This window comes from Callorhinchus milii, unplaced genomic scaffold, assembly GCF_018977255.1.
Source record: "Callorhinchus milii isolate IMCB2004 unplaced genomic scaffold, IMCB_Cmil_1.0 Scaffold2, whole genome shotgun sequence".
In the NCBI taxonomy this organism is placed as follows: domain Eukaryota; kingdom Metazoa; phylum Chordata; class Chondrichthyes; order Chimaeriformes; family Callorhinchidae; genus Callorhinchus; species Callorhinchus milii.
In genome coordinates this window covers 122998798-123016939 of record NW_024704743.1, presented here as the reverse complement: position 1 = coordinate 123016939, position 18142 = coordinate 122998798, and the positions used below count along the sequence as shown (strand labels likewise).

Here is an 18142-nt window from a genome sequence, read left to right as displayed (position 1 = left end):
TTGTTTAACAAGACGCTTAGATTTAACAGAGAATCTCTCCCCAGCACCAGTTTTTGGACTCTGTGTGAAAGAATAAAAGTGGCAACAGAAAATGGACTTAATAATATTAATAATAATAATACTCTTTACATTTAATATAGCGCCTCATCACATCATAGGGACATCTCAAAGCGCTTCACAGAATACACTGTAAAGTGAGTTGAACGCAGCAGTCAATTGCGCACAGCAGCGCCTCACAAGGAATTGTGGATTGAGTGGCCAATTTATTATTTTTTTGAAGGGATTATTACAATAACAAGATTACATGTGTATAGCGTCTTTCACGTCAGGAGGATGTCCCAAGGCGCTAGACAGTTTACAGCATTTCAGAACCGAACTGGGATCAGGCAGGGAGAAGGGAGGGGAGAGGAAGTGGGGTGGCCGATGGCATGGTCGAAGAGAAGGGTCTTGAGGCAGGACTTGAAGGAGGCTAAGGAAGGAGTGAGGCGGAGTGATTGGGAGATGGAATTCCAGAGGTTGGGGATAGAGTGGCTGAAGGCTCTCCTGCCAATTGTGGGATGGGTGGGTCGGGGGAATTGGAGCAGGCCTGAGCCAGTTGAGCAGAGGGTGCGGGCGGGTTGGTAGGGGGTTAGGAGGTCGCAGAGGTAGGGTGGTGCGAGGCCATGGAGGGCTTTGTAGGTGAGAACCAGGATCTTGAACTGGATCCTCTGAAGGATAGGGAGCCAATGGAGTCGGGCGAGAATGGGGGAGATGGGATCACGGAGTTTGGTGCGGGAGAGGACACGGGCTGCAGAGTTCTGGATTATCTGCAGCCTGTGGAGGGAGGAGTTGGGAAGGCCAACAAGTAGGGCATTTGCATAGTCGAGCCTGAATGTGATGAAGGCATGAACAAGGGTTTCGGTGGCCTGAGGGGGTGAGGCAGTGGTGGAGTCTGGCAATGCTGCGGCAGTGCCGGTCATGGCGCGGATGTGGTGGAGAAAGTTCAGGGTCAGACAAGACACCCAGGTTGCTGACTGGCTGAGTGAGGTTGAATGTGCAACGCTGGAGGCTGATGCTGCCAGAGCCTGAGGTGCTGAGGCGCTGGCGTGAGCCAATCAGGAGGGCTTCAGTCTTGTTGACATACATCTATAGGAAATTTGCCTCATCCAGGACTTGATGACCGAAAGGCAGTCTGTCAGGACAGCAGTGGTACTGGAGTTGAGGGTGGAGGCAGAAAGATAGAGTTGGGTGTCATCCGCATACATGTGGAAGTTGACCCCATGTCTGCGGATGATGTCACCAAGGGGGAGCATGTAGATATTAAAGAGGAGAGGGCCAAGGACAGAGCCCTGGGGGACACCAGATGTGACAGTGCGGGGCTGAAGGAGAAACCATTAGAGGCAGCAAAGTGGAGACGGTCAGAGAGATAGGATTCGATCCAGGCAAGGACAGGTCTGCAAAAATTAAGATGTTCAGAATGTCATTAGTGACTGACCAGGGCTGTTTTCGTGCTATGGGCAATGCGGAAGCCGGATTGGAGGGATTGAAAGAGGGAATGGCGAGAGAGAAAGAAGTGGAGTAGAAGGAGGATTTGGCTTAACCCATGGAGAGGCGATTCGCCAAATGACTAACAACCAGATTCCTACTTACTGCTGGATAAACGGAGGCATGTGGAGTAAGGAAACTTGTCTAAAGTTTTACCCTTCCCGGGAATCAAACTCAGGTCCTCTCGCTTGCGAGGTGAGTGCTCTAACCACTGCATTACAGGACTCTACGAACAAGAATGAAGACAGCTTTCACCCCACTCCAGGTTCTGTGACCCCATCAACCACATCCTCGCCTGGCTCCACTGGCTCCCCTTGTCCCAGAGGATTGAGTCCAAAATCCTCTTTGTCACCTTTAAAGCCCTCCACAGTTTTGTTCCTCCCTACCTCTGTGACCTACTAAACCCTTACAACAATTTGCAGATTCACCAGAATGATACCAGGGCATAAAGGGTTAAATTATGAGGACTGGTTGCATAAACCTGGTTCTGTATTCCCTTGAGTTTAGAAGGTTGAGGTCTGATCTGATTGAGATGTTTAAAATAATAAAGGGACTCAATGGGATAGCTGCAGAGAAACTATTTCCTCTGGTGGGAGAATCCAGAACAAGGGACATCATCTTAAAACTAGGCCACTTAGGAGTGAAATCAAGAGGCAGTTTTTCACCCAAAGGGGAGTGGAAATCTGGAGCTCTCTCCCCCAAAAGGATGTGGATGCTGGTTCTAACACCAAGTTGTATGAGGAACGAACAGGAAGCCAGAACCAGCCGAGAGGAGGCATCGGGTGGTGGAGTGAGGGGTCGAGCAGGTTTGAAAGGGAGGGAGGTGCCAGGGCATGAAGTGATTTGAAAATGAGTGAAAGGGTCTTGAAATCGATCTGTTGATAGCCAGTGATTGAGAACCAGTGAGGAGAGAGGTGGGGATGGGGTTATGAGTTTTGTGCAGGTGAAACTCCTTACCCCCGTCACACCGGTCCTTGCCAAAGAGTGGTGGAGTTTTGAATTAATTGGATTTTGTGTATGGTGGAGCTGAGGAGACCAGCGAGGAGACCATTGGAATAGTCCAGCCAGGAAGTGCCAGGGGATCCATTCACATTGTCCAGACTGAGGTGGATAGATATATGTTAGGTCAGGGTATCAGGAATATGGGGCAAAGGCAGGTAATTGGAGTTGAGGTACAGATCAGCCATGATCTTATAGAATGGCGGAACAGGCTCAAGGGGCAAATGGCCTACTCCTGCTCCTACGTTCCTATATATTAACAACACTTAGTATTTACACAGAGCCCTTCACTGCGTATAACCGAATGTTTGAGAATGGGGAGGATGTAAGAACGATGGAAAGAAACACAGGGAATGATACCGTGCCCGTTCTTTGTTAACCTCACAGCCTCTGTTTAACTAACAGTAAGTAGGAACCCGGTTGTTTGTCGATTGGTGGATCACTTTCCGGTGGTAAAAAAATAATAATTTTTTAATAATAATAATCCCTTAAAAAAAAATTGGTCACTTAATCCACGACTGTTTGTGGGTCACTGCTGTGCATAATTGGCTGCTGGTTTCGCCCACAAAATATACAGTCAATTCACTTTACAATATATTTTGTGAAGCGTTTTGGGACGGCTCAACGACGTGATAGGGCGCAATATTAAATGCAAGGCTAACAGTTATTACTATTGTATAAGCTATGTAGCGTGATGGCCAGCTGTGACAAGACCCCACCTCACCTTCCACTGTTTAAAATAACATTCAACTCGTCCTCACACACCTCGTCTACTCCGCAATTCTTCTGCAGAGGAAGCTGTAACAAAACACAAAGTGATGAAGTTACACATACACACACACACACACACACACACACACATTGTGTGCCAGCCCGGCTCAGTCGCTGTGCGCCAGCCCGGCTCAGTCGCTGTGCGCCAGCCCGGCTCAGTCGCTGTGCGCCAGCCCGGCTCAGTCGCTGTGCGCCAGCCCGGCTCAGTCGCTGTGCGCCAGCCCGGCTCAGTCGCTGTGCGCCAGCCCGGCTCAGTCGCTGTGCGCCAGCCCGGCTCAGTCGCTGTGCGCCAGCCCGGCTCAGTCGCTGTGCGCCAGCCCGGCTCAGTCGCTGTGCGCCAGCCCGGCTCAGTCGCTGTGCGCCAGCCCGGCTCAGTCGCTGTGCGCCAGCCCGGCTCAGTCGCTGTGCACCAGCCCGGCTCAGTTGCTCGCACTCTCGTCTCCAAGTCAAAAGGTTGTAGGTTTGAGCCGCCCAACATGGGGCGAGAGAGAGGGAGAGAGCACCGCATTGTCGGAGGCATCATCCTTCGGATGAGACGTTAAGCCTCACTCCCTGTCCGTGCCCTGGGGGATATTAAAGACCTCCTGTTGCGCTAGATGGGGCGGGTGGGGGAGGGGTGGGTGGAGCGAAGGGAGTTTCTCTCTCTCCCCCAGTGTCCGTGAAGAGCACTATATCAATGCAACAAAACAAATCAAATTTGCATAGCGCCTTTCAGGTCAGCAGGACATCTCAAAGTGCTGGACAGTCAGGGATCTGCACGCGAGCTGGTGGTTGGGATCAGGAGGGATGGATGTCAGAGAAGGTAGGGGAAGGAGGGTGAGCAAAGGCACGGTCAAAGAGGAAGGTCTTGAGACAGTTCCTGAAGGAGGCACGGGACGAGGCAGAGGGACTGTGGGATGGAGTTCCAGAGGGTGGGGGTAGAGAGTGTGAGGCCCGCCCACCAATGGTGGGGCAGGGGACATGAAGCAGATCGGAGCCCACTGAGCGGAGAGGACGGACAGTTTGGGGATTAGTAGGTCGCAGAGGTAGGGAGGGGAAAGGTTGTAGAGGACTTTGAAGATGAGGACCAGGAACTTAACTGTATCCTCCGAATAATGGGGAGCCTGTGGAGTCGGGTGAGGATGTGGGTGATGGGGTTGCAGAGCCTGGTTTGGGAGAGGACATGGGTTGCAGAGTTCTGGATGACCTGCAGCCTATGGAGGGAGGAGTTGAGAGGCCGACAAGCAGGGAGTTTGCGTAGTCAAGTTTGGATGTAATATATGCGTGGATGAGGGTTACTGTGAGAGACAGTGGGGTAGATGGGCAATGTTGCGGAGGTAGGGAAAGGTGGAGTGGGTCATGGCATGGATGTGGGGTTGCAGGACGAGACGCTGAGGTTCTTTTTTCGGCTCCATGTGGTGTAAAGTGCATCTATGAAGGATGATGCTGTCAGCGCCTGAGGTGTGGAGGCTCTAACGGGAGCCAAGCAGGAGGGCCTCAATCTTGTTGACATTCAACTGGAGAAAGTTAGCTCTCATCCAGATCTTGATGTCTGACGGGCAGTCTGTGAGGACAGCAGTGGTCCTGGAGTCGAGGGTGGAGGCAGAAAGATAGAGTTGGGTGTCATCCGCATACATGTGTAAGTTGACCCTATGTCTACTGATGATGTCAACAAGGGGGAGCATGTAGATATTGAAGAGGAGGGGACCAAAAACAGAGCCCTGAGAAATGTCACATGTGACGGTGCGGGGGCTGGAGGAGAAGCTATCAGTGGCAACTAAGTGGAGATGGTGGGAGAGGTAGGATTTGAACCAGGTCCATGAAGGTTGAACCGAGAGGAGAGGTGGTGGAGAAAAATAGAATGGTTAACAGTGTGGAAGGCAGCAGAGAGGTCAAGGAGCACAAGGAGGCAGAGAGGGCCCTGGTCACAGATGGACAGAATGTCATTAGTGACTTTGACCAGGGCTGTTTTTGTGCTGAGGGCAGCACGGAAACCTGATTGGAAGGGTTCATAGAGGGAATGGTGGGAGAGGAAAGAGTGAAGCTGGGACGCAACGACTCATTCCAGGGGCTTGGAGAAGAAAGGGAGGTTGGAGATACGGCAGTAACTGGAGAGTAGGGATGGGTCCAGGTAAGGTTTTTTAAAGATGGGGTTAATGACAGAGGGGTGGGAACAGTGCCAGTGGATAGAAGGACAGCAGAGGTAGAGCAGGAGGGAGTGAAATGCAGCTTGAAGTTGCCTTGGATGAGGAAGGCATTTGGAGCAGAGGGAGAAGGAAGATAGGAGGTGGAGATGTTTGGGAGGAAGATGGGGGAGGGTTTGAGAGGCAGTAAATAAGGAGAATTTTGGGGGAAAGGTTGGAGGGATGATAGAGAGTAAGGTGCTCAAAGGGGGGTAAGGTTCCGGAGGAGTAAGAGGACAAGCCGAGTGGGGACTGGGAGATGAGAGCCACACTGTCATCACGGTGGTTAGATCGTGGGGTATGATGGAAGGTGTAGGCGGGTGGTGTGGTCTCTGTCAAGGGGCAGATGTTGCCTGGAGTGACCCAGGTTTCAATGAGAGCGAGAATGTCGATATTTACCTCAGTGATGAGGTCTTGGATGGTGAGTGTTTTATTGGAGAGGGAGCTGGCATTTTGAAGGCAGATGTGGAGGATACAGTTGGTGGTGGAGGAATGTGCGAAACGAGGTGGGGTGGGGGGGTAGGGGGAGGATTGACAGGGAGGGTGGGGATGCAGATAAGGAAGGAGAGTTTGACCCCCGGGGTTACAGACCCCATAGCTTGCCATTGATATCACTGTCTGGCAAGCTTTCCCGCTGCTTGTCCAGCTGGACCACTCTGCCCATTAGGGCTTTGGCTGCAGGGTTAACAGGAGCTGAGTGAGAGGATTCCCTACCCCCAGAGGCAGAACTTACCAGCACAGAGAGAGCCTGATCACACTGTGGATTGAGGATAGGCTGGTATCCCTCTGCTGTCTCAGGCGGAGTCTCTAACAATGTGAAGCTGACATTGAGCCAAATAGGAGAGAAGTAATCCTCAATGCAGTCCTGTAAAGGGCAACAGAACACAACCAAGATTTTAGCCACAATTATAAAACGTCAGTCCTTGTGGGTTTATTCCGGGCGAATGACCTGTCTCATTCGAACAACGGCACCTCTGACAATTTGGTGATCTCTTTGTCTCCCCGCCCCCAGTGCTGTGCTGGAGCATCAGCTTAGACTGTGTGATTCCAAGTGCCCGAGGAGTAGGGGGCTCGAACCCACAACCTTCTGACTCAGAGGCAAGAGCGCGAGTGAAGGAGCCAGGCTGAGACCCAGCGACTGGGCCAGGCTGACTCCCAGCGACTGAGCCAGGCTGACTCCCAGCGACTGAGCCAGGCTGACTCCCAGCGACTGAGCCAGGCTGACTCCCAGCGACTGAGCCAGGCTGACTCCCAGCGACTGAGCCAGGCTGACTCCAGCGACTGAGCAGGCTGACTCTCAGCGACTGAGCCAGGCTGACACCCAGCGACTGGGCCAGGCTGACACCCAGCGACTGGGCCAGGCTGACACCCAGCGACTGGGCCAGGCTGACTCCCAGCGACTGGGCCAGGCTGACACCCAGCGACTGGGCCGGGCTGACACCCAGCGACTGGGCCGGGCTGACACCCAGCGACTGGGCCGGGCTGACACCCAGCGACTGGGCCGGGCTGACACCCAGCGACTGGGCCGGGCTGACACCCAGCGACTGGGCCAGGCTGACACAATATAAAATTGATTGGGTGACTCACCCTATAATATGGCTTCTTGAATCAAAGAAGCATCCATTCTATCCTGTGGCAGTGTCTAACCAGCTAAAACCACATAGCTTGCCATTGAGAACATTATCTGGCAAGCTTTCCTGCAGCTGGGACCACCTTATCCAGTGAGAAGATTCCCAGTGACTGGTCTGCCCTTCGAGGTCCTGCTGATGACCCAGGCTGGGCTGTGCTGTCATCAGCAGTGAGTGCCCTGGAATACTGTGGACCTGCGTGGCTCAGGAACTGGACTAGCGACCGTCACAGAGGGCTGGCTCCATTATAATAATAATAATCCTTGCGTTTGATATCGCGTCTAATCACATTTTCAAGACCTCTCAATGCACTTCACAGACTTTATATATTTTGTGGGTGAAACACGGCAGCCAATTGCGCACAGCAGTGTCCCACAAACAGTCGTGGATTGAGTGAATAAATTATTATTTTTTTGAAGGAAAGCGAAAGGCCAATCAACTAATAATCGGGTTCCTCCTTCCTTAGTGGAGTCCTGTAGCTCAGTGCGTAGAGCACTCGCTTTGCAAGCGAGAGACCTGGGTTCGATTCCTGGTAAGGTGAAACATAGGAACATAGGAATTAGGAGCAGAGGTAGGCCATTCAGCCCCTCGAGCCTCCCCCGCCATTCAATAAGATCATGGCTGATCTTCTAACCCAACTCCGTCTGCCCGCCTTATCCCCATATCCTTTAATCCCTCTCTCCTTCAGAAACCTATCAATCTCAGCCTTGAATATGTTCAAGGAAAGAGCATCTACAGCCTTCTGGGGTAGAGAATTCCATAAATTCACTACCCTCTGAGTGAAGAAGTGTTTCCTCAACTCTGTTTGAAAAGGCTGTCCCTTAATCTTAAGATTGTGACCCTTAGTTCTAGGTTCTCCAACCAGGGGAAATACTCTCGCACTGTCCCCTCTGTCAAGAATCTTATATGTTTCTATAATATCACCCCTAATTCTTCTATATTCTAGAGAATATCGGCCCAAGTCTATCCTCGTAACTCATCCCCCTCATCCCAGGAACTAACCTAGTGAAGCTATGCTGCACCCCCTCTGAGGCGAGTATGTCCTTTCTTAAATAACCTTGGGCAAGTTTCTTACTCCACACGCCCGATAATAATCCCTCAAAAAAAAACAATAATAAATTGGTCACTTCAATCCATGACTGTTTGTGGGTCACTGCTGTGCGCAATTGTCTGCCGCATTTCACCCACAACATATGCAGTCAGTACACTTTACAGTATATTCTGCGAAGCGCTTTGTGACGTCTAGAAGATGTGAAAAGCGCTATATCAAATGCAAGGATTATTATTATTACTTACTGCTAGGCAAACAGGCGCGTGTGTGTGGAGTAAGGAAACTTGTTGAAAATTTCACCTCACCTGGGAATCGAACCCAGGTCCTCTTGCTTGCGAGTCGAGCGCACTAACCACTGAGCTACAGCACACAATGAGGAATTTAGTCTCGTTTGTGCGTTCACAAAACAAACAGTGAAGAAAGTGAAATATTTAAACACTCGGAAAAAAATCTCCAGGAAACGTAAATGAAGTTAGCCATAGACTAACTCAAAACAGGGGTGTGAGGAGCTGGGGCAGAGAAGGCAAGGGGAGAGGAAAGTGCTTCTATTTAAACTGTTCCAGGGTTCACAATCCAATACGGGCACAGTGGGCTGATCAGTCACTCTCCTGTGTTGAGAAGGTTTTATGTCTCTGGCGGAGCCTTATCGTGTCTGTGAGACGTCTCAAAGCGCTTCACAGGATATGGCATCTGTGTGATGTCAGCTCTGCAATACTGAGGCTTTGTTTCAGCACCGCAGATATGTGGCGGGTGGGGGGGTGTGGGGGTTAAACCAATCCTTTATAAAGACAGCCAGCCCTTGGGAGCCTGAAATCCTCTGGGTGTGTCCGCAACAAGACCGCAGCAATAGCGCTGCACATAGTGTACAGCATCACCACCTGCTGGTGAAGTAACGGTACTGCGGCCTGAGCTGAGCAAACTGTAGGGTTTGGTCATTCACTCTCTTAAACAATTCCGACATTGCGTTGCCAAACCTGTCATCTTGGAGCCAATTCAGCTTCGAGGAGACCCCACTTCCCCCCCACCCCCAGGAGGAGAGAGCAGGGAGACAGAGAGACTCACAGGGATGAATATATTTTGTTCCACGCAGATTTCTTTCTGACTGATTGAGAGGTTCCTTGTCAGAGATCTCTGTGAAGCTGAGAATGTAACACGTCTCTGCTGCCTCTCCGAATCCAGGTCCAAACGGTAGGTGAGGTGTATGCTCATCTCTCCTGTACATTACAGCGGGCGACAAAAAGACAAACCATCTTAGGTTCAACGATAATGACTGCCGTGTTTCATCCACCAAATCTCATTTGATTCCCGGGCGGGCAGTCCGAAACCTTAGGCCAGTTTCCTTATAATAATCCTTACAGTTGACATCATCGTCCTTACATTTCATACAGCGCCTTATTACGTTGTTGAGACGTTTCAAAGCGCTTCATAGAATATACTGTCAAGTGAATTGACTGTATATTTTGTGGGAAAACGCGGCAGCCAATTGTTCACATAGTGTCTCACAAACAGTCGTGGATTGAGTGACCAATTTATAAATACTTTTTGTTGGAGAGATTATTGCCCCCGGAAAAGCGATCCGCCGATACACTAATAACCGGGTTCCTACTTACTGCCAGGTAAACAGAGGCGTGTGGAGTAAGTAAAATTGACCAATATTTTGCTCTGCCCAGGAATTGTACTCAGGTCCTCTTGTTTGCGAGGGGAGCGCTCTAACCACTACACGACAGGACTCCTCCACCTTAGGCAAGTTTCCTTTACTCCACATACTTCTGTTTACTTAGCAGTAAGTCGGAACCCGGCTGTTATTCGATTGGCGGTTCGCTTTTCGGGCGTAATAATCCCTTAAATCCACAACTATTTGTGAGACACTGCTGTGTGCAATTGGCTGCCACCTTTCACCCACAAGGTATACAATAACTACACTTTACAGTATATTCTGTGAAGTGATTAGAGACATCTCAACAAAGCGATAAGGCGCATTATCAAAAGCAAGGATTATTATTGTCACATTGCACTTCGCGGTGTATTCTGTGACAACAAAAACAACAAATGACATTTGCACAGCCTTTCATGTCAGGAGGATGTCCCAAGGCGCTGGACAGTCAAGGAATTGCACCTGAGCACTTAGAAACTAACTGCACAGAATGATTTAAACTGTAATAACACAATAATAATATTCCTTGCATTTGATACCGTGCTTTGTCACAACAGCGCCGTGGGAGAACTTTAACATCCGCCCTGAACAGGGCACAGATGGGGAGTGAGTGAAGTGTAAAGTCCCATCCGAAGAACTGCAATGTGACTCTCTCTCCCCCCAGCACTGCTCTGGAGTGTCAGCTTAGTCCAAGTCCCGACATGTGGGGGGCTCGAACGCACAACCTTCGGAATCGGGAGCGAGACAGCGACTGACTGAGTCAGGCAGGACCCCAGGAATGTACAAACCTGGTTTGCCTGGCGACAGCAAGTGGAAGCAGATCGATGCATTGGTTACTGGCCCTTGGAAGTCAAGAGGTGTTTGGTTGCACAAGAAATCCTCCAGAGGAATTTTCTGGGGCCTGAAGGTAACACTGGCCGTCACGTTGATGACGGGTCTCGATCTGAATTAGAAAGATTTTCATTAGTAATTATAATAAACCTTACATTTGATATAGAGCTTTATCACGTCTTCCAGACGTCTCAAAGCACTTCACAGGATATACTGTAAAGTGCAGTGACTATGTATATTGTGGGCAAAACGCAGCAGCCAATTGAGCACAGCAGTGTCCCACAAACATTCGTGGATTGAGTGGCCAAATTATTATTATCCCTGGAAAAGCGACCCGTCAATCGACTAACAAACAGGTTACAAATTACTGCTGGATAAACAGAGGTGTGTGGAGTAAGGAAACTTGTCAAAGGGTTTGTCCTGTCTGGGAATCGAACCCGGGTCCTCTTGCTTGCAAGGCCATTGCTCTAGTCACTACACTACGGCAATTCCCGAGATGCTTATGGGAATGCGAGGAGGGAATGGGAATACTGCTGGCGGCTGGTGATGGGAGCTTCTCACCGGAATACCAGGGCTGTTCCCAAGGCTCCCACAGCCAAATCTGTCAGCCCGTCGCCCGTCAGGTCCCAGATCCCATGAATAGATTGTCCCAGGTATTTCAGGCCAGCTCGGGACACCGCACTGATTCTCTGCGGAAAAACACACGTGTTATTGGGGACAACTCCTCCTACAATAATAATAATAATAAATTGGTCACTTCAATCTACGACTGTTTGTGCGACACTGCTGTGCACAATTGGCTACTGTGTTTCACCCACAAAATATACAGTCAATTCACTTTACAGTGTGTTTGAGACTTCTCGAAGACGTGAAGGTGCTATATCAAATGCAAGGATTATTATTATTTATTTTGAAAGGATTATTACTCTTGGAAAAGTGATCCCCCAATTGACTAATAACCGGATTCCTACTACTGCTTGTGAATTGACTGTATACTTTGTGGGCAAACCCGGCAGCCAATTGCGCACAGCAGTGCTCCACAAACAGTTGTGGATTGAGTGACCGATTTATTATTTTTTTTAGGAAGGAAATATTACCCCTGGAAAAGCGACCCACCAATCGACTTACAACCGTGTTACTGCGAGGTAAACAGAGGCATGTGGAGTAAGGAAATGCCCAATATTTCGCCCTGCAGGAGAATCGAACCCAGGTCTCTCGCTTGCGAGGTGAGTGATCTAACCACTGAGCTACAGGACTCCACAATAATATTATGCTTACATTACAACAATAACAATTTGTATTTACACAGCGCACCTGATGCATTGACACAGCGTCCCAGAGTGCTTGACATCGGTGGAGCACGACACTGAGCCGGGTGGGGTGGGGGGGAGAGGGCGGTGACCATAGGCACGGTCGAAGAGGAAGGTCTTCAGGCGCGACCTGAAGATGGGAAAGGAAGGGGTAAGTTGGAGGGATAGAAGAGGAGTGTTCCAGAGCTTCGGGGCGTAGTGGCTGGAAGTGCGGCCACCAAATTACACACTAGTGCCTCTGTGTGTAATTGTCCTCAACTTCAAAGACCTCCACAACAACAACAACAAAATTACATTGATAGAGAGCCTTTCACGTCGGGAGGACGTCCGAAGACGCTGGACAGTCAGGGGTCAGGACCCGAGCATGAGGGAGGGGTGGGGGAGGGGTGAGGGAAGGCAGAGTGGTGGGAGGGCGACTGAAGCTATGATTGAAGAGGAGCGTCTTGAGACCAGTCTTGAAGGAGGCGGGAGTAAGTGAGGAGAAGGGACCGTGGGATGGAGTTCCAGAGTGTGGGGGCAGAGAGGCTGAAAGCCCGGCCACCGATGGTAAGGTGGGTCGGGCGGGAGACATGGAGCAGACCGGAGCCCGCTGAACGGAGGCTCCCTGTCACAGAGCTCCTTCCTACCTCTGTGACCTGTTAACACCATATCAATCAGTCCGCTACCTCCCTTTAGCAGACTCAACAACAACAACCCGGACTTATATAGTGACATCCACGTCAGGTGGCTTTTCAGAGTTTAACAATGGTGGGGCCCGAGGCTGAGCCGGGGGAGGGGGAAGGTGACTATAGGCGCGGTTGAAAAGGAAGGTTTTCAGCCGTGACCTGAAGATGGGGAAGGAGGGGGCGAGGTGAAAGGGCTGAGGGAGGAAGTTCCAAAGTTTCGGGGCATAGTGGCTGAAGGCACAGCAGCCAATGGTGGAGCGGAGGATTTGGGGGATGCGGAGGAGGCCGGAGCCAGTAGAGCGGAGGCAGCGGGTACTGCTGTGGGGAGAGAGGAGGTTAGCGAGATGGGGTGGGGCAAGGAATGGAGGGGTTTAAACACTAGAGTGAGGATGTTGAAGTGGATCTGCTCTGTGACAGGAGCCAGTGGTGTTTGGCCAGGACTGGAGTAATCGGGGTACGGAGGTCAGTGCGAGTGAGAATGCGGGCGGCGGAGTTTTGAATGAACTGAATTTTGTGAATAGTGGAGGAGGGGAGAGCGACGAGGAGGGCGTTAGAGTCGACCAGCTGAGAGGTGACAAAGGTATGGACAAGGGTTTCGGCAACTTTTGGGGTGAGGTATTGTCAGAGACGGGCAATGTGGTGGAGGTGGAAGAAAGGTGCTGGTCAGGGACTGGTTGTGGGGGAGGAAGGATAACTGGGGTTCGAACCTGATGCCTAAGTTGCGCACGGCTTCAGAGAGTTTTAAGGACAGGTCGGGTAGGTTGAGGAGGTCGGAACCGTGGGTCAGAAGACGTGGGCGGGAGCCAAAGACTATGGCTCCCATCTTGTTGACGTTTAACTGCAGGAAATTTGTGCTCATTCAGCTCCTGATGTCTAACAGACAAACTGACAGAACATCAGGGGACTGAGGGTTAAAGCTGGAGGTGGAAAAGTAGAGTTGAGTGTCATTCGCATACATGTGGAAGTTAACCCCGTGTCTGCGGATGACATCACCGAGAGGGAGCATATAGATGAGGAAGAGAAGGGGGCCAAGGATGGATCCTTGAGGTATCTACCTCGCAGGTGACCGGGGGGAAGCGCGAAGAAAAAACATTTGTCGAAATGTATTGCTGGCGGTTTGTAAGGCAGGACTCGAACCAAGTGAGTGCGGGTCTCACTGAGGTGGATGATAGAGGACAGGTGGTGGAGCAGGATGGCATGATCGACTGTGTCGAACACGATGGAGAGGTCCAGGAAGACGAGGAGGCAGAGGGAGCCCTGGTCACAGATAGAGAGGTTATCGTTTGTGACCTTCACAAGCACTGTCTCTGTACTGTGGTCAGTCGGAACGGAAACCGGACTGGAGGGGTTAGAGTAGGGTGTGGTGGGAGAGGTGGGCACGAAATTGGTTGGCAACGATGAGTTCCAGAGCTTTGGCAAGGAAGGCAGGTTTGAGATAGGGCGGGAGTGGCCGAGATTGGAGGGATCGAGGGTAGATTTTTTTAAGCAGTGGGTTGATGACCGCAGGTTTGAGAGTGGGTGGGACTGATCCTGAGGAGAGAGACAGTTAATAGTGTCTGCCAGCAGTGGGCAGAGGAGGGGGAGCTGAGTGATCAGTAGTTGAGTGGGGAGGGGGTCGAGGCAGTAGGTAATGGGTTTCATTGTGGTGATGGTGGATGAGAGGAAGGAGTGATGGGGGCAAATGAATGTAGGGTGGGAGCTATGGTAGGAGCTGAGGGTGGGGTGGGTGAGGGAGACAGAATGGGGGTGGTGGTAGGCGACATGGGGCAGATATGAAGCAGCCAGGCGGATGTTGTCAATTTTAGAGGTAAGGAAGTCCATGACCTCTTTACGCGGCGTTAGATGTGATGATTGAGGGGCTTAAGGGAGCACACGGATGAGGTGGCGGGTGGTGGAAAATAGGATTTTGTAGTTATTATTGGCCTCCAGTGTGATGTTTCAATAGTGCGCAGTTTTTGCTTGCGACAGGCAGCGGGGTAGGTGTGAAGATGCTCGAGCCACAGCTGGTGGTGAGGCTGTTTTTCTGCCACCTGCACTCGAGCAGCCGGGTTTGGGATGTTAGGGAGCGGAGATGGCTGTTGTACTGGGAGAGCGGTTGGGTTTGGAGACGCTCCTGGATTTCAGGGGGACGAGGGAGTTGAAGGTGGAGGAGAGGCGATCATGGAACAGCTTGACAGCTGCTTCAGGGCCGCTGTGGACAGAAGGCCAGTGGGATAGGAGGTCTGAGGATGAGAGGGCTTTTGTGAGGGTCTCAGGGGGAAGCCTCTTCCATGGGCGGAAACGTGTGATTGGGGGCAAGATTGAGGGGAGAGGAATGCGAGAGGAGAAGGAGATGAGGAAGTTGTCCGAGGTGGCTTTGCCCGTGATACACAGATTGGAAATGTCGAGGCTATGTGTGATGATGAAGTCGAGGGAGTGGCCATGGTTGTGGGTCAGCAAGTTGATGTGGAGGGTGAGGTTTAGGGAGCAGAGGAGGGCAATGAAATCTGAGGATGTGGCGCAAGGGGAGTTTAGGTGGAGGTTGAAGTCGCCCATTATGAGCAGGCGATCTGAGCAAAGGGACAGGGAGGAGAGGAGAGCAGAGATATCGGAGAGGAAGGAGCCAGGGGGTTTTGGGGGATGGTAAACCAGGAGAATTTTGAGTGAGATGGTAGAGGGTGAGGTGCTCAAATGAGGAGAAGCAGCCAGAGGAATAATGGGATAGACCGGGGGAAGCTTGGGAGATGAGGGCCACCCCGCTGCCATGTTGGTTTGGGCAGGGGTTGTGGTGAAAGTTGTAGCCAGGAGGGGAGGTTCCAACTCGGGGGATGGAGTCACTGGGGGAGAGCCAGGTTTCCGTAAGCCCAAGAATATCCATGTGCTCATCCAGGATGAGGTCATGGAGAGTGAGGGCTTTACTGCAGATGGAGCAGACATTTTGTAGGGAAATGCGGATGGGTTGGCTGATGGGTGAGGATGGAGGAGAGCGTGGAATGAAGAGGATTTGGTGTCATGGGGGAGAAATGACCGTGGAGTTTGAGGAGCAGGCAGTGTTGGAGAGGGTATGGCTGAGGGAGGGGGAAGAGTTGTTGCAGAGGCGGATGCTGTGGAGACAGTGAACAATGGAACAGTTGGGATGGCTGCTCTGGTACAACCAACGCAGGAGCCACGATGGGCCCGGAGGAGGCTGCCCAGTCTGGGGCAGAGGGAGGTAATGATGGGGTCCAGGAGAGAGAGAAGGCGTGGAGGGCGGTGGGAGAGAAGGACGAGTGGGAGTAGCGGATAGAGGGGGGTAGGAGGAGGAGCATTTTCGGGGGGAGCGGTTCGGTCGAGGCGGCAGCCAAACTGCACACGCAAAGACCGGGAGCGAGCGATCAGCGGGACAGCATCAGCCCGCGGACTCCGGCCTGCTCCATGTTCTCCCGCCCGGCCTGTCCCACTATCGGTGGTTGGACCTTCAGCCTCTCTGCCCCCACCCTTTGGAACGTCATCTCACAGTCCCTTCGCCTCGCCCCCTCCCTTGCCTCCTTCAAGGCCCATCTCAAGACCCTCCTCTTCAACTAGATCACTAACCACTGCACTGCAGGACTAGTTATGGCTACACTAGCGCCCCCTGGTGAGGTACTGGGATCACTGACCTGACTATAGACAGGATTGATGCGGTGCCGCTCCCCGTTGAAGATGTAAAGACAGCCAGCGTGCTCGTCCTCCAGGGGAGCCCCGATGGCCACGTCGTTGATCCCGTCCCCATTCACGTCCCTCAACTCAGATATCGCACTTCCGAACCTCCCAAAGACATTCCCTGCTTTCCCGTACAGCGTGTCTGTGCAGGTCAAATTCTCCTAGGAAGAATCAACGCAGGGCCTTTCACTTCCAGAGACGTCTCACAACACTTCACCATTTACATTTATTTAGAAAACAATTTTTTTTTCATCGGCTGGGTGTCTGACATACGTGGAAACCCTTCACCAGGCTTAAGAGTCTCCAATCCAAGCTGAGATTTCCATACATTCCACCTAAACCTGGTAATTCCCAGATGTAGATTGTCGGAATGGAATGCGCACTCTCTCTCTCTCTCTGGAGGGACACTTCCTGCTTACCTAATTCCAAAGAGTATTAGGCGCAGGTTGGTGAGAGCCAAGGCTTGGGGACCCCAGAGTGTATGTTGGGGTAACTGCTGGAATCTAACCAGCTAAAACCACATAGCTTGCCACTGAAAACGCTGTCTGGCAAGCTTTCCCGCTGCTTGTCCAGCGGCACCACCCTCCCCGTTAGGATTTTGGCTGCAGGGTTAACAGGAGCTCAGTGGGGGATTCCCTTCCCCCAGTGACTGGCCTGCCCTTCCAGGTCCTGCCAATGAGCCAGGCTGGGCTGTGCTGACATCCGCAGTGCCCTGAAGAGAATAGGCAGGTGGGAGTGAACAGGCAGGGGTTGGCAGTGTGTATGTTGGCAGTGTTTATGGTGGGAATGAACAGGCAGGGGTTGGCAGTGTTTATGGTGGGAATGAACAGACAGGGGTTGGCAGTGTGTGTGATGGGAATGAACAGGCAGGGGTTGGCAGTGTGTGTGATGGGAATGAACAGGCAGGGGTTGGCAGTGTGTGTGGTGGGAATGAACAGGCAGGGGTTGGCAGTGTTTATGGTGAGAATGAACAGGAAGGGTTGAGATAATATTCTTCTTTGAGCACAAACACACGTTGAAACATACCAAGTTCCTGAGAACACAGACTCTGACCATTCCCCCAACCCCATAGTCGTGATACAGAGGTGCTCCAATCAGCAACAAGTCTGTGCCTCCATCTTGAGTCAAATCCACACTGCACAGCTCACATCCAAAGTATGCTCCGATCTGCAATGCAAGTCAGTGTGAACAGCTACAGCTGTGTAAAGCTCCCTCTACATTGTCCATCCACACTCCTAGGTCAGGGTTAGAGACACAGTAAAGCTCCCTCTACACTGTCCATCCACACTCCCAGATTAGGGTTAGAGACACAGTAAAGCTTCCTCTACATTATCTGTCCCAGGCAAGTTCTCTGAGAAGAATAATGGAATGTGAAATGAACACGTTTGTCACTCTCGGGTCAAAGTTAGAGACACAGTAAAGTGTGGAAAGGAACAGACAGGAATAGAAGAGGGGGGGTTCCTGTTGTGCTATACCTGCTGTCCGTTGATATGCTGGATTGGGGCCCAAGAGCCAGTTGACAAGTTCTTTGAGAATATCACCACTTTGCCCTTGTGCAGATAGCGAGGAGCTCCCACAATGTAGAGAGACGTGTCGCTCACGTTCGCTCCTGCCACTGAGTACCCTGCAAGCCAGGAGCAGAGAGAGCAGCGTCAGTCAGTCTGCAATCTTCAGCACACGCCGGAGCTGAGTGGTTTATCAATAATAATAATAATTCTTGCTATGGAGTCATGTAGCATATTGGTTAGAACACTCGCCTCGCAAGCAAAAGGACCCGGGTTCGATTCCCAGGCAGGGGAAAACGCACGTTTACCTTGCAGTAAGAAGTAACCTGATTGTTAGTCGATTGTCTGATTGCTTTTCCGGGGATAATAAATCCTTCATAAT

At 51.4% G+C, this 18142-nt stretch overlaps 1 protein-coding gene across 1 annotated transcript in view; it reads right to left on the bottom strand.

Annotated features, from left to right (window-relative positions):
* The window catches only part of LOC103191585 (integrin alpha-X-like), a gene marked incomplete in the record, with an annotated part of 145644 nt that overhangs the window by 102671 nt on the left and 24831 nt on the right, over positions 1-18142 (bottom strand). Inside the window, 9 exon segments of the mRNA XM_042346870.1 lie at positions 1-60; positions 3248-3321; positions 6190-6321; positions 9198-9349; positions 10578-10732; positions 11182-11309; positions 16213-16416; positions 17282-17422; positions 17731-17879. Of these exon segments, the coding sequence (XP_042202804.1) occupies positions 1-60; positions 3248-3321; positions 6190-6321; positions 9198-9349; positions 10578-10732; positions 11182-11309; positions 16213-16416; positions 17282-17422; positions 17731-17879 (1195 nt within the window).